We start from the raw sequence: 13,795 nt of genomic DNA on the forward strand, positions 1-13,795 counted from the left end.
GTGTGTTTAATTGAGAGAGAGAGATGTATGGAGGGAATTTTTGTTTTGCTTTTGAAATTCTGAAAGGGGTATGTATATATACACCCGAATCGAGAGGGTTATAAGCGTAACTATATCTAGTTGCCGTAATATAATGATTAATGATTTAATGATTTATTTATGATTTATTTTCGTTTAAAAAATTGTAACTTTTGCATTCGCTTTTAATTTATTTTTGCCAACCTCATATTCAATTCAAATCTATTTTGTAGAAGAAGAAAAATGAAAAATAAGCTTTATTAGTACTACATTTTTTTTTTTTTTTTTACTTTTATGTTTAAGTTTTAATTTAATTTTAATTTAATTTATTGACAATAGTCCACTCGCAGTTGGAAAGCTTTGTAAAGGTCGTTAATAGAGAAATTTCTATTCGAGAAAGAGAAAATTACTATTCGAGTATTCGAGAAAGATATGTACGAATAAACGAGCGAAGCTGATTCCCTAACCCAGTAGATGGAGAAAAAACCGATCAAGTCAATCAAAGGCGACGATACCAATATCGGGATTGTACCCATTGTCTAGACGGTCTTGATTTTGTGGGACAAGTCAATCAAGTTGCATCGGATGTTGACCAACTTGATTTTGAGTGTATTTAACCTACTTTTTGACCAAATAAAATTCAACCCACTAAATTGTATATTTTGATCGAATAAATCGGTAATAGTCGGGGACTAATCGGACTACTAATCATGATTGGAAAGATAAACCGTGCTTGGTTTCCAATCAAAACGGTCGATTTGGTTCAGTTATATATTTATGTTGTGTTAGAAATTGGGTATGAATTGGCTATTCGGATTGATTCTTGAATCGGTATTCACTTTCTCTATAAAGTATTTCGACCCAACGATTGCCTTGGTTACACGAAATTTTTACAGGAATAAGACAATAAGGCAATTAGTGTTTTTGAATGAAATCACTAATTAAAAAACTCACCATTGTGGGCCAGTGGTTCACCCCTTTGCACTTGTGCATTGGGATGGGAGTGGGAAGGTCTCAAGTTCGAGTCCTTCCTCTTAAAAAAATTTGTGGGATTTATTTCCTAAAAGCCGAACTGCCCCGGAAAAGGTTTTACCGACCCGCATTCGGGACCCAGGTCCTACCGCCTGCCCCTCGAAATGGTATAAGGTTAGGATCCCTGTGATACGGTTCGGGTTTCCTGTGCAAAGGCGCGTGCGTGCGTGGCAAATGAGAGTATTCGATGCCAACAACTTGCCTTTCCAAAAAAAAATATAAGAGAGATTTTGTGTTCTTCTGTTGTTGTTGTGAATGCAGTACGCAAAAACCGAACGTAAGTGAACTGATACATTCGGCAGTTATAATTTGAAAGGATGTAACCTTTCATTTTGAGCGGAAAAAACTGTTATATCAAAAGGTATAACACTTGGCGGGACCCCAGCCAGGGGCGCTTCCCCTTGGACCCCGTAAGGGGGCGCAACCCCCTTGACCCCCGCAATTACGCGACAGTTAGGAGCCAATTCTTACGGGCGTGTACTCCACACTCTTCGAACTCGTTGTTAAGTATAACTAACTAACTTTTGCATTCAAGTAAATCAAAATTAGCTAAAATGAATGTTGGATGACACAAAAATCACCAAAATGTTAGTATTCTTATTAATTGAGAATGAAAATAAAGTGAAGCTTCTTGTAAATAGGGAGCAACATTCTGTCAAGTTTTTAAAGCAATAAGGTAAATAATTATCCATAACAGCCAGTTTTGTTCCAGCATGTATCATAAAATTCAGTTCTGTTATAGTTTGTATGAAAGTCACCATCCAAAACTGCTAATTTAACACCCAAATGGCAAAATAATCAAATAAATTAGAACACCAAACACCGATATTGTGACTTCAAGTTGCAATGATTTTATGTAATTTCATGACACAAATCTAAACTACTCCTACTGCATAATGTGGCTCTTTAGCAATTGATATTCAATAATTTTGTAGCTCTGATTATGGTATCCACAAAAGAAATGAATGAATATATGGATAGATGGCCTTTACAGTGAGAAATATTATTATTATTATTATTATGAAATATTACAAAATTGCTAACATTACTTGTACATATAAAACCTATTTGAAGGCTCACAAAAACTTATCTGCTGTATCAAGATTGTTTAAGATTTCTGACTTCACTTGTTCTGGAAGTGGTGCAGATGGACCTGCCTTTGAGTAGAAGCCTGCAAGAGTTCTTATTGCTTTTTCAATTACAACATATGATTCCTGCAGATTAAATATGACATAAGAACCTTTCACCAATACAACTTTATAACCATAAAACATATATTCATATTAATTTCCAGATTAAATTGATACCAAAGTGTTTGTGGGTCAGTAGAACCCAGCCTAATGGGTGCGTACACATTCACATTTTGCCATCTCTAACCATATGGTTAGATTATTATGAAGTATTAGACATACTAGCTACTTATAAAAAATGCATGAACCTTAGACTAAAAATGCTCTGCGTGAACTGTACCAAAACAATTACCTGTAACTCACCCATTTTGACCCCTCAACTTTCTAGAAACAATAATATAAACAAAGTTACCTCATTGATTACTGCCTGTTGTCCCCTCCAATTGCCTAGATAATCTCGTATTGACGCTTTAGCAGCATCCGCAACCCGTCTAAACTTAGCCATATCGTTCGGGTCTTCCTTTAGTGACTCACGCAAAGTTTTCACTACCTCTCTTGCTGAGTTCAAGTAAGCCTTCGGCAACACTTTTCCAGATTTTGTTTTCTCGTTAGGATCAAACAATGACTTCATGGCCCCAACTAAACTTTCATCTTTCTCGTCTTGTTCATTCGGTTCATCTAAGGCCCGTGCTATTAGTGGTGGAAATACACAGTTGTTGAATGCTGTAACTGAAACTAACGAGACACCGCCACTGAATAACACACGTCTCCGTTTAGACTGTATCTCTTGATGGCCCACACTAATACAATTGGACTCTGGCTTATCTGTAATGTAAGATATAGGTCAGTTACATGTTTAATGTATGTCCGTTTCGAAACTGAGATTGTGTTTGAAATGTAATCATATTTTGTTTTGAGTGACTCTCAACTATCGATTACTAATATAACTAGTTATAGACTCTTGTTACTTGTGAATTATTAAAAGAGAGATAAGAGAGACTTACATTCCTTGTATGGTGTGATGTTATCAATTGAATTGAAAATACGAGTGTGGATCTTGAGTGAGAGCAAATATGTCATCTTCTATCTCAAATTGTATGCAAGTTATGTTGAATGCAGTTTACATAGCTGTAAGCATGCCAGTTACCTCCTTAAGCACAAGAAAGAATCATATTTTATATTCATCAGTAAAATGTAGATGAACTGTGTACACAACAGTCATAAGCTATACATATAATAACCATAATTATTACCATAAGTATCAAATCAAAATTCAAATACCAAATAATTAACGAGTTATATAGTTACAGGCATAAGACCCTTTTACGAATAATACCTGGAGAGTGGAATTCAAGATGATGTGATGTCGATGAGGGATATAAGGATAACAAAATTGCAGATCACCAAACACCTTTGATGGACAAGTCAAATTTCGGTCAAAAGAGAGATAAATGACAATTTCTTTATATTTTAGAAATGCATATAACCCCAATGACACCCATTCTATATGGATAAAATAAGTTACCCACCAAAATTTGTCTACACCTCTTTATATAAAATTTTAGATTTAGATATCTTAAGAGTTAAAATGTCTAGAAAAAAACTTCAAAAACGGTAGCCGGATAGAACATGCACATCTTAATTATCTAAGTAAACATACTCCAAGCTTATGGCTGGAGCGGGTGGCTGGAGCGGGTGGCCGGAGCTGAAGCTTATCATAAGCTCTACTTTTTTCAACAAGCTACTTCTAAAAGCTTCTTTTTTTTAGAGATTCTTTTTTACATAAACTCTACATTTAATTACATGTCAAATAGAACTTATGACTTGTAGTTTATTAAAATCATAAACTCAATAAACTCAAGCTCCTATAAACTCTCATAAGCTCCCGTAAGCTCGTCAACAAACACACCCTTATATTAAGGTTGTTGAAAAGAAGGGTCAAAAGTGTAATAAAAAAAAAAAAAAGGTCAGATTAAGCCGTCACTTTTATTTAACCCTATCGTGAAAAATAAGCACTCGAAAGCAGTACACGCACTTAGTCAAAGAGCAAACAACATTTGCATCACACCATATGCATTCTGCTACTCGAATTCACTCCCGAGAGCATGGTACATAAACGCAATGTTGTCCCTTGTGACGATATAACCCTAATTTCCATATAACTAATCTTCACTAATAAAATGGGTAAGAAAGAAACTACATGCACAAAGCACCACCAAAAGGATCCACAATAATAATTATATAAACAAGAATAAAAAAGAAATACATGTCAAACTCATTACCACTAGTTGCTATCAGAGGGTATCAAAAGTTCAATGCAAATGTACGATAACGTTAGTTTCTATCCAATAAACATAATCAAACAAACACGATTCACCACATTTCAAATAACGTCATTACGCATCAAGTAGGCTGTGCTTTAACACTCTTGCTTTCGACAGTTACCTTTTTCCTATGATCAAAATCCATGACATCCAGATCAAACACGGTTCCCAAATACCCGTATAAGATTCTCTCTTTCTCCCCATTCTTCTTATCTAACTTCACAAAGTTGGGATCTTTCTCATCTTCTTTACCTGGTCTGAACATGGACTGTACAGAAGCCCAAGACCTGCGCCCACGCTTCTGTTTCTCAAAATAATCTGCAAGCCTCATGGCATCGTTTAGACCTGATTTGTCACCGGAAAACTTAACACCCGTTGTGCCCATGTGACCTTCTCTACCGTACATTGACTTTGGCTTTCCAGTAGTGAATCCATAACCTGATGAGAAAAATAATGCAAGATTCATGTAAAGCTTTGTTAACACCATTACCCACCCAAATTACCTGATGAATCTATGATGCTTTTGACGTAATATCATGAAAGAGCGACCAATTTTTAAATAACTGATGATGTAAAATAGCAAAGAGAGCTGCCATCACATAAATAACAGAGCTTAATGATTCACATTACATAGCAATTACTACCCAGTTAGTTTTAGAATGGACCGAATTCAATTAAGGTTGGTGTGTATGATACAAGATTCTGAGTTTGATTGGTTCGTTAGTATCACTAATAGTATGTGGTTTAAAAGTCCATTTCTGCCTAGCTTGAATCCATGAGGCCTGTCTAGGGATTATGGTCTTTGTCTCTATCGTAGTAGGAGTCTGTTCTAAATCATTCTTCATTTATAAATTTGGCGCAGATACAGTCCTTTAATTTGGGTGGGGGTGGGGAGACCTTCTCAGCCCAACGTACTGACAAAGAAAATTTGGGCCAAACAGATAAGATCTTAATCAGTGGCAGGGGCTTGATTTAAAAAATAACCTCGAAATAGGCACCCTTATCGGAGAATTTCTTGTTAAGGGGTTTAAAACTGCTGTTTAACAAATAGTCCGGGGAACATATAACTTCTACACAGACTTAGTGACTAGTTTTTGGTAGCAAATAAAGCATCAATAGGCATTCATGTGTTCCCAATATAGAAATACATTAATGTTCTTGTATTGTGATGGTTTGCAAACGCCATCTAAAAAAACATACTAGAACCCTTACATCATCATCAGCATCCAAATGATTGCGCATGGTCAATCTTTTTATGATGCAACACAATAAAATTGCAACATATATCAGATATCAAGGCACATATGAAAATAAAGGGAACAGATTCCCTATTATACACGCTACTAAGCAAAGCAATTTTCCTAATCAATGTTATGCAGTGCTACAGTGATGGCTTGGTCATTACAAAACAAGTATGATTATCCCTCACAATGAGGGAGGCAGGAATATACAAACAAACAAAAAAAAAAATTAGACATGCAAAATTGTATGTAAAAATTACTACCCTAAAGAGAGTCCATCTAATTACACAACTACCTCATCTCATGCTAGCAATAGCAACTCAACTCATTAGTTTTTACACCGGTAGTTTAGAGTCTAGTGACTTAACTTACTACTAATTTGTTAGAAATATAGAATCAATTTAATTAATATGGATGAGGACCCTAGACCTCCTAAAAACATCACCGTGCTACTTGCCCTCATCAAACTAAAGTTGTCAACTAACAGATCATGCACCCTGTGACTGCCTTCGTATAATTATCATGCATATATATTTAATAATTAAAGATTAACGTATGGCGTAAGTGTGTGTTACACATCTCATGAACCTCTCTTTCTAGTCAAATGGGTCACTGTGAGAAGAAGTAGCTAATATTTTAATAAGCCTCCAATAACGATGTAGGTTAAGTGCGTCACATGTCATGTATCCACACCTTATATTCTACACTACGCAGATTTATCTTTAATGGCACAAATTCAATAAGTATGACATATGTCACATATTCTTATAAGGAAACACAAAGAAATATGCAGGGAAAAAACAGAACTTATGGAAATATTATTACTAAACAGACATAATGTATAGTTAAGGACTGCACAGATGGGAAGGTAACAAATGTTATGTTTTTAACACACTAAGCTACAGGTCAGCGGACTCCTATCGATAATAACAATAGTGAACAGTAACTACTGAATGAGAAAGAATTAATATATGCATATCGAATATACAATACCGCCCTCTGATCGGAGGGTTTGGTATATACATAGTGAATGAAGCATAAGACTACTGTACACATATTTAAATTACTAAAATTTACTCCAATAACATAAGGAATGAATCATCAAGAGATCCATGAGCATGTACGTACAAATCACAGGTAGCCGTCTTGAACATAACACAAATTCATCCAGTTTGTATTTTATCCCAATTACTCCCAAAACATTAGGTAAAAGGAAACGAGCCAAGCAGGTTTAAAAGTTGTCCAAACTACTTGATTCACCACAACAGCCTATAAACGGGTAGAATTTTCCTTTGTTCAGGCTACCCCGAGAAGGAGAGTAAATTGACTTTTATTTGTACACGACCTAACTGGGTTATCCCGTGATCATTTCAGGCCCTTTTCCCTAGCGATATGCTGCTAGGAGGTTTGAACTTGATACCTCTTTTGAGGATATTAGGTCCCAACCACTAAGCTATCTTGGGATAGTTAACACAACAACCTATAGAGTTGTTTAATTTTAAACTTTAGATGTTTGTATAATTATATCGTTACCGTAGATGATGAAAATTACTGGGCAACCCAACCCACCATGGCTCGACCTGCACTACATATTTACCGTTTAGATAAACATCCCGACAAGCCCAACTTGTCACCTCCAATGCAAAAGAATAAATTAGACCCATGCTGAAAACATCATGCCACCTATAATAAAGATGGATATAGAAGAAAGGCAAAGCAAAGGGAGACATATACCTCTAAGTTTTATTTCAATTGCTTTATTTCCTAAACCCTCCATACGTCCATCTCTACCCTTTCCTGTAGCCGTGTTGTGTATGATGACATGAGGTGGCCACAAGATGAGGTCATCACGAGCGGCAGCAGCTTCTTCAGCAGATAACCGCTGATATGTCTTGGAGTTATCTGGAGGCATTAAATAATTCCAGCCCATTAAAATGCACAACGCTTTATGCAGGCCCAAATGATCCGTAACTTGGTCAGAAGTTGCTTTTTCTGGGTTGTATGTGTGCATGATAAGACTATGCATATCTGGAAAATCCTTGGAGGACCTGTATTTGCATAAATGACTTATTCATCATTTAAAATTTATTGGAGCCTAAATCATGTCCACAATAGAGAAGAAAAGAATTACTAGTATTTAAGGTGAACATAACTACAACAATTGCAAGTAAAAATCAACAGATTTTATACATTACTATTAAATAAACGATAAAGTTTTCCCTGTGTTCTTTTGAGGCTACCCAAGTTATTCGTGACCGTTTCCGACCCGTTTCCCTGGTCACCCAAAGATCTGCTATTGAGGTTTGAACCCACGGCCTTTTGTAAGGAAATCAGGCTCAACCACTAAGCTATCTTGGGATGTTTTTTACTTTTTATACATTATTGGATCACTAATTAGTTACGATGAATATTTATCGGGCTTGACAAAACTACCTACAAATTAGCTAAAGGTAATATAAGAACTTAGAGCCTTCATATCATGCTATTAGTAATGTACACTGAGCATCAACCCAATTAAGAATAAAAAAAAAGGAAAGTATAGCAACTACATCAACAACCTTCAATCTAGCCCACAACCCTTTCACGATTCAACTATATGAATGATTGTGATACTCATTGTGTAGTGTATATAATTGAACATCGAGAATGTTAATCAAAATCAACATAAAGAATGTAATCTCCTTAATGAAAGACATAACATAGAGATCTTTTTAGAAATAAGCATATATGGAATTGAACTTTCGGAATACACATGTGCACCTAATTTATAGGACAAATTTACAAAATGCGCAAATTGCAATTTAATACATAACTTTCAAGTGTTTATTGATTAATATCTCCAAAACATATCAACACCGACCCACAAATAGAAACCGAAGCTAAATCAAACAAGGAAAGTAACTTAAGAGAGAGTAGGTAGGACCAAATGAGGAGAATAATAATCTCTGGGCATTCATCTATAACCTCTAACTAATCCGCTACGTTACTCCTCTATACAGAGAAACACAAACATAAGCATATTTCAACCTCTACAGCTAGACTGTAGGAAAAACAGACGTAGCAATTAGAATTATAAAATTATGTATTATATATTATATTATATAGTAAAATAAAAGAGCACACAAATAAACTTCTGCATCACTGCCACTCATATTAAATCACTAATAGTAGAATAATGAGTTGAGAATGGTCCAAAATGCAGGTGATACATGATTGTGAACCGACCCTAACAATGGCTACTCCAAGAGTATGGAAAATATAGAGAGAAATAATCATAATCATATGCACCAAACAACTAGCATAAAGATACACTAATATATATTTAAAATATATATTTTTCAAATAAACTGTCATCCCACTTTGTATTCTAAGTCTCTGTGTCACAGTTTTGTTTTAGAAGGAAAAGAACTGAACTGGAAAGAAATTAAAAATTGTTAAAAATTGTTGATGTTCCTAAGGTTTAGTAGGAAAGAAAAGAAAGGAAGTGGATTGATGATTTTTGTCTAATCTTCCTTCCAATTTTTCCTTCTGAATTGGAAGGATCCCACTTCCTTCCCTTTCATTACTCTTCATTACACTTCTTTTCTTTCATAAATAACCTCGAGTACAAAGCCCTAAAGCAGATCTACGAACATGCAGAGCAATTTCTTGAAGATAATTCACCATAGGCCAATTAAACAAACTTGCAGTTACGAAATCACTACAGCAACAGAAAAAGTGTGTGCACTACAACTCCAACAGCTAGTGTGGCTAAAGACGAAACACCCTAGTTATAGGGACTCTATATGCAATGAATAATTTCAAAATTGAAATTTCAATATAAGATAGGTTGAAACTTAAAGGGTCTGGTTCAATCTATAAACATAAACAGATAAATAATATAATATTTATAAAAATAATAAAAAACATGCTTTGATCAACAGCTTGTTCAAGAATTGAAGAGAAAAAAAGTGAGACAAAAACGGTGAATGAGCGAGAGTATGGAGAGGAATGACGATGACCTGGTGCATTTAAAGTAGCTCCGCCACAAAAAAGAGTAGAAATCAGCTTTGATGGGATAACGAGAGGACGTGCTGGTGGTGGGAAGAAGACTTTTGAGGACTTGCCTTCCAAAAAAAAAAAAAAAAAAGACTTTTGAGGGAAAATACCGGAACGATTTTTCATTCCATCAAATTAATCTAGTACTTGTAGACTACTCATAATATGTTATGAAGCTTCCCTTTATAACCAATCTAAATCAATCCTTATTTCATTTCACATTCCTGGCCCAATAAAACCTTTGAACAAGCAACAACCAATCATGAAATAATCCCTTTTTGGAATTATAAACAGTATATAACAGCTGGCATCAAGCAACAACAATTACTTTATGCTTGAAAAGACCTAAAATATTAAGATGGTTTCAGAATCTCTAAAATTTCCTACAAAATGTAATAATAGGTCAACAATATAAGCCACTCTCATAGAAATAAGTTTAATAGTCACTTAAACTTAACAAACTTGGTCATCATCAGCATCTTAATTACTATATTTTTGCTCTATTAGAAATCCAGGAAGTACCCAGAAACTCTGTTGATGGTAGATACACACTAACTCTACAGAGAGACACCCAATAACCATCTGATAAGGGAAGACAGGTGGTACCAGTCAAGTAATTTTTTCCTCGTAAAGTTAGAATAGCAATAAAATAGGATTAACCAAGACCCTTTGAGGTTACATGAAGAGTTGTAAGATGCAAACCCATTAAAGTTTCAAGCTAACCATATTGATATTGAAATTACAATATAGCTAGTGGAAAACTTGACAAAAATGACCTGCAAAAAGAATATAAAAACAAAACCCACTAAATTTCATAACAAAACAACCAACTTCATCTGTCAAACAAGAAAAATGAAGTAGTTGAAGCTTCCAAAGGGTTTCACTTACCAAAACCTTAGACAACTTTTAACAATGATGCAAAGACTCTCAAACTAAAAGAAGCCATACGTTATGTGCGAGAGAAACAACGACTGCTGCTACATAGCCTTGAGAAGAACGGTTAGGTTCGAACCTACCATCCGGTCCTCCGGCACGTAGCCGACAACCGGAGGCAAGTGTAAAGGAAGGAGAAGTAGATCTGTAGTTATGAGGTGACTTTAGAGTGAAATAAATTTAGGCTCTTTCATCTACACAATAATTATGCTCAATTAAGGGGTCTTTACAAGCTCATAACTCATCAGTTAAATAGTAGTTATTTTCAAAATGAAACATACTACACCAGCATATGGTGCTACACTCTTATATGTGTCATCAGTTACCTGTATAACATCTATATAAAGATAGATGGATCTCATCAGGAAAGATTGAATAAGATGGACTAGACCCAAAAAAAATATATTTACCGAATAAAGTAAGACAAAAGTCAAAACTCAGTCAACCTGATAAACAAGTGGAAGGATAGATGGCTATATAATAAGCATAAATGTTCCAAGAGTCTAGAAAAGAAGGGCAGATGTGTCCATATCAAGACCTACTTAGCAAACTAGAAAGGTAAAATCAGGTAAGATAACTACACTGTGAACAGCTAAATCAGCAAAACCATAGAATAACAACGAAGTTATTTCTACAATGTGAGCCTAAACAATTGGTTGATGATTCGTCCAAGCTATATTGTTAGATTACCACTAAAATACTGAATACATAAAGTTCAGCCTACCAGAGATCATCATATTATTGACACCCTTAACTTTCCCTAGTAGTAAATGAAGTGGCTACTAAAAGAACCCCGTGATAAACTATATCCATCAATGTATATTATAGGGACCACAATGAGATCATGTCCTTCACAGAACAAAAGAATGAACATAGTTGCACAGCATGAAGGGAGGTTTTCCCTAAATCAAAAGATTGTAATTATAATACTACATATTACATATACTGCCAAAACAGAAACATACATATAAACCTGAAGTATTATTATGTCTCACCCTACTCTCCGAGTTGGATCATAATAGTTAAACATATATGCCTAAAATAAAGGATCAACTTAAAAGGCAAATAGAAGCTACTAGCTAGTGTATCATAAACAAAAAGACATATGAACTCTAAACACAAGTCATCCAAAAGATTATGACTATAATGGTAATGGTAACGTTACAATCGCAATCATATCAATATCAATCAATACTAGTCAATCCACTTAACAATTCAAAACAAGTTTGTCCCAAATTCAAATAAAGATTAAAGTATTAATGCCTCACGGAAAATGAATATAACATGAAAAGAATATGCACATTAACGTGACAAACATAGATACATAAAATGTGTATATTGAATTTAATCCAAACCTGCCACAAGCAAGACACTGAAGAGATGCCTGTTTACCATCAGCCAAAAATTTCTTCTTTTGATTTGCATTCTCATTAACCAATCTAATATAATTAAAAAAAGCACTTTTCAACTTCTCTTGATCAACTTCATTATACTTACTTCCCCTCATTTCGTTTCTACTACCGCTCGAACCCGCCCCCAAATTCGTATTCCCAAACTGCAAAAGCTGTTGCCTTTGTCTAGCAAATTCATCACTAAGGTCTCCTTCATCACCTAATTTCCGTTTACGTGACCCTTCAATACCTAACGGGTTCCTATGATCTTGATTCTGTTGTCTGTAATGATCTGAACCACCGGGGACTGGACGGCCAGGTGGAAATTGTCGATCCAAGCCTAACCATGGTTCGGGACCCGGCGGGCGAATCGGAGCCCTAGGAATTTGTGGTGGAAAATCTTGGTAATCAGGGGGTAAAGCGAAGTAAGATCGAGCACTGCCGTCAGCAAAAACGATGGTTCGACGATCGAGCATATGGAATCCATACACCGGTGGTGGCGGTGGTGGTAATGGCGGAATTACAGGTGCGAAGTTTCCAGGAATTGGATTAGGGTTAAGGTTAGTTTTTGGAGATGGTTTGTGTTTGTTAGCAGGAGATGGTTTTGAATTTGAAGGTGAGGGTTTTTGAAGGTTAGGGTTAGGGTTAGGGTTAGGGTTTTTATTGCTGGCGGATTGGCGATTAGGTTTATTATGGTGGTGAGCGGCGGAGGAAGAAGATGCGACCTTATTATCACCTCCGGCCATCTGTTTGTGAATCAGATCGCAAGTGGCAATCACTAACCACCGTTACCTGCTTATAAGCTACGGAGTAATTTATTTTTTCAGTAACGATTATAACAAATTTTTTTTTTTTTTTTTTTTTTTTTGGCTAAAAACTGTAACTTTATAAAAACATGAGACTTTAAAACTCGAAAAAGGTAAACAATCAAGAATAAACCTAAAACGGCCTAACTATGTCCGAGCTCAAAACTCTACCGGTCATACCAACAATGATGAAAAACTAACACGGCAATACAAACCCGATACAACAGTACAAGACACAAACCAAGCGGAATAAACCTATAATGCATACAACTAAAAAAGAACGTGACTAGAAGGCGTCCTTACCATTCGGTTTATCCGGACGTGATGTTATCCCCCTGATCTTATTAATATGGACACCTTTATCACTACGCGACAAAAATTGATAAGTAGTCATGTTCGACGAGCTACTTTACCACTACGGAGTGATTGTTTAGATATAAATAAACACAATTAATTAAAAACACTTCATTCGTGTTCCTCGATCTTCGGTTGATCTAAAACAGATCGGGACGGCGTTCGTGTTCTTCAAATTTGATTGTGTATCCTTGATTCACAATGTAAGCAAGGAAGTTAGAAACAACCTGGGATAGATTTTGAACTTGCTCCGTCCAATTATGATCGAGTGTTTAATGACGATTGTTCTTCGTCGGTTTTAGCTAATTCTAATCGTGCAGTATGCGAAGGTGATCTCATCGTTGATGGTGACCATTTGGTTGACAAAATGTTAGGTGTTAATCATGGGAATAACTATAATGGTGGGGGTTCATATCATGTTAATTTGGGTCGTGTTTCGTTGAATGTTAAACAACATATGAACCACACCAATGTCTCTGTTACTTGTGAATTGCCTAATCCGGGTCAATATCTAATCTGCATATGGTT

General features: G+C 35.6%; 2 protein-coding genes across 2 annotated transcripts; both read right to left on the reverse strand.

The window, feature by feature from the left end:
- Window positions 1-2,005: 2,005 nt before the first annotated feature.
- On the reverse strand, window positions 2,006-3,553 carry LOC139898198 (photosystem II D1 precursor processing protein PSB27-H2, chloroplastic-like). Its single transcript, XM_071880925.1, has 4 exons — window positions 3,517-3,553; window positions 3,185-3,330; window positions 2,593-3,005; window positions 2,006-2,264 (listed from the first exon to the last, which is right to left on the reverse strand). The coding sequence occupies exons 2-4, from the start codon at window positions 3,258-3,260 to the stop codon at window positions 2,127-2,129; spliced, it is 627 nt and encodes a 208-aa protein (XP_071737026.1). The 5' UTR covers window positions 3,261-3,330; window positions 3,517-3,553; the 3' UTR covers window positions 2,006-2,126.
- Window positions 3,554-4,401: 848 nt separating this feature from the next.
- On the reverse strand, window positions 4,402-12,917 carry LOC139898199 (uncharacterized). Its single transcript, XM_071880926.1, has 3 exons — window positions 12,072-12,917; window positions 7,480-7,793; window positions 4,402-4,942 (listed from the first exon to the last, which is right to left on the reverse strand). Exons 1-3 carry the CDS (start codon window positions 12,851-12,853, stop codon window positions 4,584-4,586), a joined length of 1,455 nt encoding a protein of 484 aa, XP_071737027.1. The 5' UTR covers window positions 12,854-12,917; the 3' UTR covers window positions 4,402-4,583.
- Between the last annotated feature and the right edge of the window lie 878 nt (window positions 12,918-13,795).

Source organism: Rutidosis leptorrhynchoides, chromosome 3 (assembly GCF_046630445.1).
Source record: "Rutidosis leptorrhynchoides isolate AG116_Rl617_1_P2 chromosome 3, CSIRO_AGI_Rlap_v1, whole genome shotgun sequence".
NCBI classification, from domain to species: domain Eukaryota; kingdom Viridiplantae; phylum Streptophyta; class Magnoliopsida; order Asterales; family Asteraceae; genus Rutidosis; species Rutidosis leptorrhynchoides.